General features: G+C 38.6%; 1 protein-coding gene across 1 annotated transcript; it reads left to right on the forward strand.

The window, feature by feature from the left end:
* Window positions 1-9979: 9979 nt before the first annotated feature.
* hrh2b (histamine receptor H2b) lies at window positions 9980-11384 on the forward strand. The gene is made up of 2 exons (XM_085471363.1): window positions 9980-10600; window positions 10869-11384. The coding sequence occupies exons 1-2, from the start codon at window positions 9980-9982 to the stop codon at window positions 11343-11345; spliced, it is 1098 nt and encodes a 365-aa protein (XP_085327489.1). The 3' UTR covers window positions 11346-11384.
* The last annotated feature ends 1136 nt before the right edge of the window (window positions 11385-12520 follow it).

Raw genomic sequence — 12520 nt, forward strand, 5'->3', positions numbered from 1 at the left:
AGAGGCCCATGGTGACTCTGGACGAGCTGCAGAGATCTACAGCTCAGGTGGGGGAATCTGTCCATAGGACAACTATTAGTCGTGCACTGCACAAAGTCGGCCTTTATGGAAGAGTGGCAAGAAGAAAGCCACTGTTAACAGAAAACCATAAGAAGTCCCGTTTGCAGTTTGCCACAAGCCATGTGGGGGACACAGCAAACATGTGGAAGAAGGTCCTCTGGTCAGATGAGACCAAAATGGAACTTTTTGGCCAAAATGCAAAATGCTATGTGTGGCGGAAAACTAACACTGCACATCACTCTGAACACACCATCCCCACTGTCAAATATGGTGGTGGCAGCATCATGCTCTGAGGGTGCTTCTCTTCAGCAGGGACAGGGAAGCTGGTCAGAGTTGATGGGAAGATGGATGGAGCCAAATACAGGGCAATCTTGGAAGAAAACCTCTTGGAGTCTGCAAAAGACTTGAGACTGGGGCGGAGGTTCACCTTCCAGCAGGACAACGACCCTAAACATAAAGCCAGGGCAACAATGGAATAGTTTAAAACAAAACATATCCATGTGTTAGACTGGCCCAGTCAAAGTCCAGATCTAAATCCAATCAAGAATCTGTGGCAAGATCTGAAAACTGCTGTTCACAAACACTGTCCATCTAATCTGACTGTGCTGGAGCTGTTTTGCAAAGAAGAATGGGCAAAGATTTCAGTCTCTAGATGTACAAAGCTGGTAGAGACCAGTGTTGGGTAAGTTACTTTAAATTAGTAACTTAGTTACATTACTAGTTACTTCTATCAAAAGTAACTCAGTTACTTCAAGTTACTCGTTACTTTCAGAGTAACTAGTTACTAGGGAAAGTAACTTTGGTTTTACTCAGAATGCTCTTGTTAATGTGTTGCTTCCGTAACTGGATACCCAGCCAGAGTGCCAGTCTTCTAGCTTGCTTACTTGCCACAAGTGCACTGTGCCACCTACCAATAGAAAGGAAAAAATAATGTGCACATTTCCACGAGAGAAATCCCACGCCTGATTCTATCCTAGCCTGCTTTTTACATCCAACACAAAAACTGCAGTCGTGGTGCTTTCGATTGTACTCAGAACTCAGAAATTCTGCCTTCTGAATAGGAAGATGTAGGTAACACCAGACTGCAGATGAGCTGCATACAGAGCTGGACTGGGACAAAAAAATCGTCCCGGGCATTTTGACCACCATTATAGGAAAAACCATAAAGCCTTTGAATGAAAATAAACACTGTTGTGACAGTGATGTACACTGTTCTGATGGTATATATGTATCAATCTATCAATTGTTTGTTGCAAGACTCAGATAATTTTTTTTAAAAAAGTGAGACATTTTAAATGAGAATAAGAAAGTATTTCCTTGTGCCCCCCTTTTAATGCCCTACATGGACCCGGGCAACACTTTGCTAGACCCGCCCCTGCACAGTTACCAGCTGTCAGCTACATAGAAAAGGATCCTGGGGTTATTTGTCTCTCAGAAACAGTTCATAACTTCCCTTCAACTCATTCATGTTAACTAAAAGGTAAACCTGTTTCTCCATCACCTGTTCAGCTCTGATGATTCAGTAAGGACATCTCCTGGTTTCATCTTCATGTTTCCCTCTCACCAGATAACCACACCGATATCATGACCATGCTAGCTAGCACGCAGTACGAAAAAGTCAGCATAACGAAAATAAACTCCAACTAAACTTGGTTCATATCTGACCCAGATGGACTGCAGGTTATAACTTCTTACCTGAAGTTCAGTTCACCTGACACTCGGACCAGCGGCCGCTTCGGGTCTCCCCTCTTGCCTCCCTTTTCCTTCATCCACGTGCTGGCTTCCACCACTTGCTAATGTTATTGAATCTGTGGAAGCTCCACGATAGCCACCACACGAAGTAACGAATAACGAGCCTATCTAAATCCCAGTAACGAGTAACGCGTTCCCGGTTTTGGCATAATAACTAGTTATACCGTGCTCGTTGCCACAATAATAACGTAGTTACTGTAACGCGTTACTTAATAACGCGTTAGTCCCAACACTGGTAGAGACACACCCTAAAGGACTGGCAGCTGTAATTGCAGCAAAAGGTGGTTCTACAAAGTATTGACTCAGGGGACTGAATAATTACGCACACCCCATTTTGCAGTTATTTATTTGTAAAAACTGTTTGGAATCATGTATGATTTTCGTTCCACTTCTCACATGTAAACCACTTTGTATTGATATTTCACGTGGAATTCCAGTAAAATTGATTTGTGTTTGTGGCTGTAATGTGACAAAATGTGGAAAAGTTCAAGGGGGCCGAATACTTTTGCAAGCCACTGTATGTACCCAGATTTTACTGCAAAGGAAAATTTTTTTTGTTTTTTTAGTATATATATCTCTATCTTAGAGTGAACTGAACTGAATTATATTTACATTTTTAGCAGGATTTCTGATTTTATTTTGGATATGTACACATGCGAGATAATCTCGCATGTGTACACATCCAAATATGGGCACTACTATACATGTGACAGGGATCCCAGGACAGACATCTTTGAAAAAATGAAGCCTCCTATATCATCTAGAGTTTGCAGTACAGTTAGGTATCATAACTCTTAAGTTACATGTGTTATTGTTTAATCCCTTGAGCCTGAAGGATTATTCAGACTTGCTTTAATTGTTAACTTGTTTTCCTTCGTGGGCAAGTATGGTGATTTGAGCACGTACTGTCAACTCAGGAACCTCGTTTGAAAGAAACCATTAACTTATTTTGTTAAATGACCATTTATTTTTAGAGTCTTATTGCAATGGAGGTACAGTTTTATAATGGATCACTAGTCATTATAGAGCCTGAATATTAGTTTAGGGATTCAAGAGAGACAGTGCATGTCACACTAGAAGGTTTGAAGCTAAAATACCAACAAACAGTCTGAGAATTTTTTTTTAAGTCGGGACTTGCTGCTGAGAAGAGACATTGTTATTGAATATATAAGACACAGACCATAAATAAAATGCCTGTTAAGTGACAATGACTGAGAGTGAAATTGAACTTTTTGTTTTATATACATATATATGTGTGTGTATAGATAGATAGATAGATAGATAGATAGATAGATAGATAGATAGATAGATAGATAGATAGATATAGCTGGATAGCGTAGTTGTAAGACTACATGCCTTTGGAGCAGAGGGTCTGTATCCAGTAAGGTTCCCAGGGCTAGACCCCCCATGCTAAGCAAGCCTACCGCAGAAATGAGCGAGACAGATAAATATGAAGGCATGCCGGCGCCATCGCCCGGATCAACAAGGTCCGCGTCAGGTGTTGAGGAACCAGAGCACCCTAATGAGAAGTGGGCTACTGGAACAAGAAGGCATCGGTGGGCAAGAGATGAAATTAGGGCGTTGTTGGAATGCTACTACGCATGTAACCCTGGCGGAAGGGGCTACATGAATAGGATGAGAGACCTATGGAATCTTCGACACCCAACATCCACAATGACGGCGAAACAACTAGCAGCTCAGTGTTCCAACATTCGAAAGAAGGGACTGCTCTCACAGCTATTGACGAGGTACAACACAAATGCTATGGCAAGGGGGAGCCAGGATGCCAGGTCAGGGGAGAGATATCATCACCCGCGCCTGAGACTGGGTACCAAGCCCCAAGTGCGATAGAAGCAGGATCATTGAGTGCGAGAGGAACTGAAAGATAGGATCATGGCCAAGCTTAAAACTTGGATCACCCGTAGCTGGTTATCAAGACTATGTGAAGTACCCTCAGAAGGTCTGCTAGATGATGTTAATGCAGCACTGCGGACGATACCTACAGTCATCATTACCAACTCTAACAAGCTGATCTACAATACGGCGGCAGTGATCAGTGAGATGCTGGGCTATAAGTTGAACCATGGAGAAGGAGACTAGAGGCTAAGATCAAGGTAGCACGGAGAGAGGTTAGCCAACTATTGGAGCTGCAGAAAGGTGCGACAAAGAAGGTGCCTAAGAAGTACAGCAAGCTGTCCATACCTGAGGCAGCCTTGGCCAGCCACTTAAAGAGGTACACTAGAGAGATTGAAGGCAGGAGAATAAACCAGCTGTTCTCCACAGAACCAGCCATGGTGTACTCTCAGTGGCAGGGGAACAATATGAAAACAGCACCACCAAGGCTGGAGACGGAGCAATACTGGAAGAGCATAGGGGAGGCCACAGCAACCTCCCTGAACAGGGTCCAGTAACCATCACAGTGGCAGACATCCAAGAAAGGGTCTCCAGTATGAAGAGTTGGCACCAGGCCCCAACATGGTTCACACCTACTGGCTGAAGAAGCTGACTGCACTCGTGGAGTGCAGTCAGCTTGTTTAATTGCATGTTTAATTCCCTAGAATTAAAAAAAATCCTGTTAGCAAACTGCACTTTAAATTTTGCTCTGCATTAATAAATCAATATTACCATGCAAACAAGTCAAAATGTGACAGATAGCAAGAATCATGTGCTAAACATCAGCAAGTTGCCATATCAGTTTACCAACATGAATGTATAATACTGATTCTATGAAAAGCATCACACGTGTGCAGGGTGCGGATCTTGATAATCATCCCTGAGCTGTGTAGGTCACTAAAAAAACAATATGCTTATTTCCTGTGCTGCAGGTTTTTTGTTTAAATTATATGCTGCTCAAAGGATCCTTTCTAAATGCTGAGAAAAGAATAGACTTTCTAAGCAGGTGATGCACTTACTGCTATATGATCGACTGAGTGTCATATAATGACTACTAGTGGTCTGCACTGCAACATTGTAAATGATAACAAATACAGTTATATAATTAAAGACATATTGTTTATAATTAAATAAATAGCGGCTCACTTTTCCCCACTAATTATATTACCTACTAACTCTGTCTTGTATAAGAAAGAATGATACAGGCTGAAGTTGTGGGATAAGCATTCAACTCTTCTGAAGATGTGGGCTGAAATAAACTTTAAAGGGAGCAAATGAAACGATGTCACAGAACTGCAAGAAGTGCATGTGCTGATAACATCTACTAAAACAGAGCAGGCAGTAGGGAGAGACAGAGCGCGCGAGAGAGAGAGCGAGAGCAAGAGAGAGAGAGGGATACGTTTACACAGCCAGGTCTGAGGAATCAGTACATCTATGTTCAAGGAAGAAGTGTTGGATCTGACAGGTGTTTACGACAAACCACGTGAGGTGAGGCAATAAACATTTCTCTTTTGTGGTTGTTGTTGTGATCTTATCTGAAATGAGACAGTGCTGAGATGAAGGCTCTCGCAAAAAGATAAACTTGATGTTTCTGTAGGACACGTGTGTGTGTGTTTATACCAAACGGATGTAGGGATTTGATTTATTTGATTTTTATTCCTATTCAGAGGATATTAGCTGGCATGTAGGCAGCTGGCAGTATATGTATAGGGCAACACAGAGATAAGCTGTGGCCAGGCATGCTTTTGCATGTCACATGTGAGTTTTAAATGTGGATTATCAAGTTAATGGGTTCTATTTTCTGATTTTGCTGACTTCATACTTCAGATTCAGATTTGGGTAAATGACAGTAGGCCTTGCTGATATTGCAGTAAACATGTAGGAGTTGTTCCGAATGAGCCACATGAAATTAAGTCTGTGTCTCTGAAAAGACATGAGCCGTGTCCCTAATGAAATCAGTTTACTCTAAACAAGTTGTAAACAAGTAGTAAAAAAGCAAAAAGCAGAGTTTCAGAAGACAAGGCAAGAACCCAGTGCCACTGGGCAAAAATTATATAACCTCTTCTAGGATTTCACTTTGACAAATTCCCAAATGATTTACCAGACTGCTCTTCGTGGTTTCTTTTTTCAGTTGTTAAATTATTGAACTATAATGGTCCCTCCCCCTACTCGCTACATTCTTCTGCCATTCCAGCCAAGATCTTACTCCCTCTCATTGTTGATTTTTGGTACCTTCGTTAGTTCCATGATCAATTCAGGTTCTCTGACCACTGTGTGCACGATTGCTGCTGAACAGAAACATATTACCATTTCATTATTTTCATGAGATAGTCTGGAGTGCAGAATTGAAGAAAGAATTTTCATGTGGTAACTGTTAGTAAGCAATGTAGTATGATGAGCTAAAAGAGGCAGCATTACTTGTGGCATGTAGTTTGTAGTCATGCACAGAGTGTTAGCCTGACATCAATCCGCACATCCGTTTGTTATAAACACACGCACGTGTCCTACTGAAACATGGTGACCACAGATTATATCCAACTATTCACATTGCAGGGAACTATTGTAAGTATTACTTGGCAAGCTTATTTTTTTAATCTTTAGGCTTTTCTTCCTTTTATTAACCTCTTGCTAAGTGAAAGTTTGACAAATAAAAAATTGTTTGAAATTTTTATTTATTTATTTTTATTTTATTTGTTTGCAGATAAAATGTTGCATTTCACCGGTTCTCTCTGTGCGTTTGTAAGTCAACAAAAGTGCAAAAAAATGGAGACAAACATCAGTGATTTTTATTTGAATTTCTTTCCTATTAAATCCTCCCTGACTTTTTATGGCCTATACTCAGTAAAGCCTGGTTATTATGGCTGTAAATGACGGTAGCCAGATTACTAAACCTCTGTCTGTACTGAACAAACATAGTCCCCATGGAAACAACACGTTTTTATCCCCGAGGGAAATCCATCGAGATGATCAAAAACATTAAAAGCTTCGATCCTCTGAATGGCCAAGTACAGGTGAAACAAAGGCTGCTTTAAATTCATTAACTTGAAGCATGAGAAGACAAATGGTAATGTCATGATTTGAAATAATGGCCTAGTTATGAGTTGATTATGATACAATTATATTATTATATTATTATAGGTAGTTCTTAACTTCACATACTTTACAGGAAAGAAGAAATAATTACATTGTAAGTCAATTTGATTCGTGATTAAATAATAGCGCCCAAATTTTGGAGGAAAGGAGATACAAATTATACCGTAAGTAATTTTAAGTACTGCATAAATATTTTTAAGTACTGCCTAATTTGTTTGTAATTGTGCGAAGAATAAACCACCTTACATCTTAAGAAAACTGTCATTTTTGATAAACTGCACCTTACCTAACTTTCAGGTATTTACTGTAAAAGGAAAGGAGACACTCATTTCCTGTACACTCTTCTTATGTTATGTTATGCTTGAACAGTATTTGTGGAAGAAAAAAATTTAATTTAGAATTTTGCTCCATCATTATGAGATCTCCAAAGTCTGCAAATGCTGAGACTTATCACATTTACACTGGTAAATTTAAAAGAAAATCAAATCACGGAATATCCATTATGCACATCATCATATGGAGGAACATTTAGGTGAGGGGTGTTGACATTTTGTGTGCTTTTTTTTTAGAAGGAACACTGTTAGCAGAACAGTATGTGTAGGGATTTTTTTTTAAAAAAGCATTTTGAAGAGTATTGTTCACAACTGTTGCCTGTGAAGCCAGAAATATGGATCTGACTTTCTTTAATTAATTAATTAAATTACATGAATCTATTTTATTCAATAGGGATTATGCTTTTTAGATAATTTGCAGAAAATTAAAGTGAAATGACAAAAAACAGTCAACTATACATACGTTATAATGATTAAAAAATGTTTAAAAATTGTTAAATTTGAATCTAATTAATTAATTTTTAAAAACTGTGATTTATTTTACACCAAACTTTGATGTTTACTGTGAAAAATTCTATTTGGCTAATTTAATTTGATTTGAGCGATTTGGTTTCATTTAGAAGTGTGTACCTAAGGAACCTTTCTGAAAAATGCCGACTGTCAAAATTTTGATCTACAATGTTTTAGAGATGCCATTCACTATAGGCTATAATAGGCTATGGCTGTATCTAGAAATAATAACTTTCTTCCTGAAAATATAATTTAAAAAAATAATTGAAAAACTTAATTAGCTCTACCTACATTTACACCTGATTAGTCTGTGTACCTAGCATGTTCCTGAGACAAAACCTCGTGACTAAATTAATCACATATCCTCTCTTCCAAAAATAGGATCTTTGAACATGGTTGTCAAAAGAACAATAATTATTCTGTTATCATTACTTATCATTCTATTATTGTTGGAACACAGCCATAATTTCCTCCACCCCAATATAAACACCATAACGCGATATCTGTTCTTATTATTTTTGCATGTTTGCTGTCGCAGCATGAATTACATTCTGTTGTGAAACCCCTGAAGAGGATCTGGATCGGTGCCACAAAACAAAATTACCACAACTGTAATCTAAACATGAATGAACAGTTTGTCTTGGTAAACATGTCATAAAGTTGAGGCTCTGGTATCTTACGTTCTGTTTAAACCATGCTCACTAAATATTGCATGTGTCTCTGATGTTTGTCTAAGGCCAAAAAACAAAAAAACAAAAACACTAGCGATGAAACAGTCTATGATTGTAGCTATTTTCATGTGTCTAATTTCTATTTTGAATGAATTTAAAAAATGATGCATGGACAACACATGAAGCATGACAACATACATTATACAGATGTGATCAAATTAAATTAACTCTTACAGGAAATTGGTTTATGTTGCTTATTATTAAACTATGAGTTGCATCCATCAGCACTGGCTCAAGGCAGGGCAGCTGTCAAACACGCCAAAGAAAAACAGCGCGAGTCTGTTCATTTAGGGTTTTTATATTTTCATACTGTAAAATTTGATGTAAGTCGGGATTTTTTTGTCTTTTAAAAGTCCTCCCATGCTTAAAGAGCTTTAATGTTTATGTCTTCTTATACCATTAGACTTATACTATTGTCTTTTATGACTGTTTTAATATCTTGTTATGCATTACGCTGATGGTTGTGCATAATATAGTGTAGCTAGTAAAAATTTGCATCTAGGGACAGTTTTTTTATTTCTATTTGTTGTATATTTTACAGCAGATCTGGCAGTTATGGATAGTGTAACATGGGGAAATGTCAGTGTGGGTGTCATTACTTGGGTGCATTTCTGTCTATAGAGGACTCCTCAACTGGATGTATTTGTTTATTTAACAATATAAGGCACAATGCAAGGGTTGTATACATTTCTCTGGTCTAAGTTCTATGAGTCACGGTAAATTCAACATGATTTTGTGAAAGAAAATGGAAAATGTTATTGTGGAATGCTTTAATATGTGTTGAAAAATATGTAACTTTACTTAGCAGTGTTACAGATTCCCTGGGAGGTCAAATCCAAAGTCAGAGTAGAGATCAATTTTCTCATTTCTGATTTCAACTGAGAACATTTGGTCTTAGAACTGCATTAGTAGCATAAAAAATCAAAAACCAAATCTTTTATGAAGATTTATTTTTTATTGGATAGTGGAGGAATGAAGATGAGACAAGAAAGTAGGAAGAGCACGCAGAGAAAGACATGCAGAAAAGGTCCAGAGCTCATGCTGCATTCAGTGTGTAGCATATGATCGCCTGTCAGTATTGTAGTCCACTGTCTTATATTGAATTATTTATATTTTTATGGAAACCTTATTACTTAAAAAACAAATTGAAGTGACACTATTTTATATCTACATATACACACCTAATGTCAGGATTTGTATGCAGCCCTGTGCATAGTTTGCTTATTTGTCATTTTCTCAGTGACCATCTGTGGTATATTGACCTTTAACAGCGTTGGACTTGGACTTTTTCATTAAATGACAGAGGGATAAACATGTTTCCTTTTTATAGCTTTTTAAGTAACCCCATTGTTTTTGTTTTTCATCAGTGTCATGTTTACTTCAGAGGCTGTGGCAATGTGAAACAAGAGAAGACTATGAAGGGCTTTCCATACAGAGATAAACCTTTAAACCAGACTGCTTCTATGCACATAGATACCATGGAAAAGACAGTCTGAGGGACCTGACAACAGCTGAGAAACTTTGGAGATAAGCAGATGAGGCATTTTCAATATTTACTACTGAGGTACTGGCAGTAGCACTGTTCCAGTGCCAGAGAAGGAGTGCATCATGATCGCCACAGCACTGCGCTGGCTCATCCTGGTGTTTTTCATCATTCTAACCATTGGTGGTAACGTGCTAGTGTGTTTGGCTGTAGGAATGAGCCGTCGACTATGGAGAATTGCTAACTGCTTCGTGGTTTCGCTGGCAGTGACAGATCTCCTCCTTGGCCTACTGGTGCTTCCCTTGTCCGCCACTGTGGAGCTGCGCAGCGGGGAATGGCCGTTTGGAGAAGCCCTGTGCAACACCTACATTTCATTAGACGTCATGCTGTGCACGGCCTCCATCCTGACCCTCCTAGCAATCAGTGTGGACCGATACCTTGCTATTTCAGCACCCCTTAGCCACTCCCGGAGAGTTACACCTCTAAGGGTGACATTGGCTATCATCACCATCTGGGCTATGTCACTAGCTGTGTCCGTTCTGCCTATCCACTTGGGGTGGAACACAGCGGACTACAGGGTTCAAAACTTAGCCTGGGGCATGGGGGATGATGAAAAAGAGGGCTACTACTGTCAGTTTGGATGGAATAACAACTATGTTCTTCTTTATGCCTTTGGCTCATTTTACCTGCCTCTGATGGTTATGTGTGGAATGTATCTTTGCATATTCAGGATGGCACGAGAACAGGTCAGTGTTTATTATGATTTTGTCAAAGGTCATTACTTCAAGGCTTACATTTCTTTTTGAAGATGTCTGGCCAACTGCTATAGAAATACATATATGAATAAAGATATTTTTTTGTTTTTTCAGTGGACATTTAAATGGGATTTATTTAAATTCATATTGTCTTGTAATTGTAAATCCTTGACTATCAAATCAGTGACTTGGTTAAGTCCCAAGATCTCATTATCTTTGTCCCCTGGCTCTCTGTCCTTCTCTTAACCAATCTTTTCAGGCTAGGCGAATTCGTGCTACCCTGCCAGCATTTGCACGTACAGCAACTGCAGTAATAGCCCGAGAGCACAAAGCTACAGTGACCCTGGCTGCAGTACTTGGGGCTTTTGTCATCTGTTGGTTCCCTTACTTCACCTACTTCACCTGGATTGGAATGAAGGAAAAGACAAACCCGCCTAATACACTTCACTCCGTAGTCCTGTGGTTGGGTTATTTTAACTCTACCCTTAATCCAATACTTTATCCAGCCTTTAACAGGGATTTCCACAGAGCCTACAGAGAGCTGCTTCACTGCAAAAGACTATATCGGAGAAAACTGCACCTTAACGGTGTATCGGTAAATAAGCGATTGACCTTTACCAATGGAAAAAGACTTTCTCAACAGTGTGAGGGACAGATAGACATACAAGAAAAAGACACAGAGGAGAAGACCCTCACGCTACAAATGGGAAATAGTATTCCTGATGAGCCAAGATGAAATGCTATGGATGTTGTCTCCCCAATAGAATCTAGAGTTCCAGCAAAATATTGCTTACTATTACTCACTCAAAGTAAAAGATTACCCAATGGTTTACACTGTCACTCATTTCTAGATGATAGATAGTGCCAAAGTTTATGCAATCCCAGGCACAGTACAATAAATGTTATATAAAAGTTTTATTAATGATTAATAACACTGTTATTGGAAAATAACATAAATCTTTACATGTTTATTTTAAGTTGCACATTTTTCTTTGGTTATAATAGTGTTGGACTAAGACAGAAGTTTGAACTGCATGTTTTTAACTGCTGTCTTCAGTGTAGCGAAGTTGATCTGAGTCGAATAAATAGATGACCCAGTAAGCTTCCCAGAAAGCTGCATGGAGACATGTGTAGTTAAAAGTTTGCAAATTGTTTATTTTTAAACCCTCCAGCCCTGCTATTCAAAGTAAATAAGTGACCAGCAAGTTCATTTGATATGTGCAATATGTGTATGAACCCAAATAGGACAAACAGAAGGACTTCCTGGACACTTTTACAGATTAACTGCAGTTGAACAAGATATACTTTTTAAAGAAAAATATGAGTTAAGCTATGATAACGACCAGCTCTTTTCTTTTATCTTAATGGACATGAGCTACATCATTATAGCTATGCTGCCTTTATGTATTATAAATACATCAACAGATGAGATCACTTATCTGCCATTATAGACAGAAGTGAAACTTATGCACAGTGGTGATATAGACTACTGTAAAAATCAAATCTACGTAAATCTAAGCAAAATGTATGATTTCTGCTTACATTTTTAATTTATAATGAAATTAGCACAGCAAGAGATTAATGCATTCAGTGTATTTATGAAGCATTCTCATTTCATGTTATATTTGTTATTTTTATTCCATAAAAGTATTTTTATTAATTACCTCCTAACTCTACCAAATCAAACATTACTCAAAAGTAAACTGTGGCATGAATGTTGTGAATATTTTACAGACAGTGTGCTATATACTGAATAATGCTCTAACATGGTTTTATTTGTGTCTTTGAATGTATGAAGAAGATTGTCAGTGGGAACTTAATTCAACAAAACTCATTAACAAGGCAAGCTGGACCTTACTGCACCAAGCACAGCTCAGAGTGAGTGTTGCATGTACAGCTTCCTGCACGTAG

This window comes from Copadichromis virginalis, linkage group LG10, assembly GCF_057382275.1.
Source record: "Copadichromis virginalis isolate Kocher_CV1m ecotype Utaka linkage group LG10, C_Virginalis_male_GT1.1, whole genome shotgun sequence".
NCBI classification, from domain to species: domain Eukaryota; kingdom Metazoa; phylum Chordata; class Actinopteri; order Cichliformes; family Cichlidae; genus Copadichromis; species Copadichromis virginalis.

Bases quoted from the DNA above. Each gene is read 5' to 3' on its own strand.
- hrh2b (XM_085471363.1), top strand. From the start codon at position 9,980: ATGATCGCCACAGCACTGCGCTGGCTCATCCTGGTGTTTTTCATCATT. The intron at 10,601-10,868 runs GTCAGTGTTTAT...CAATCTTTTCAG, and splicing joins TCAGGATGGCACGAGAACAG to GCTAGGCGAATTCGTGCTAC.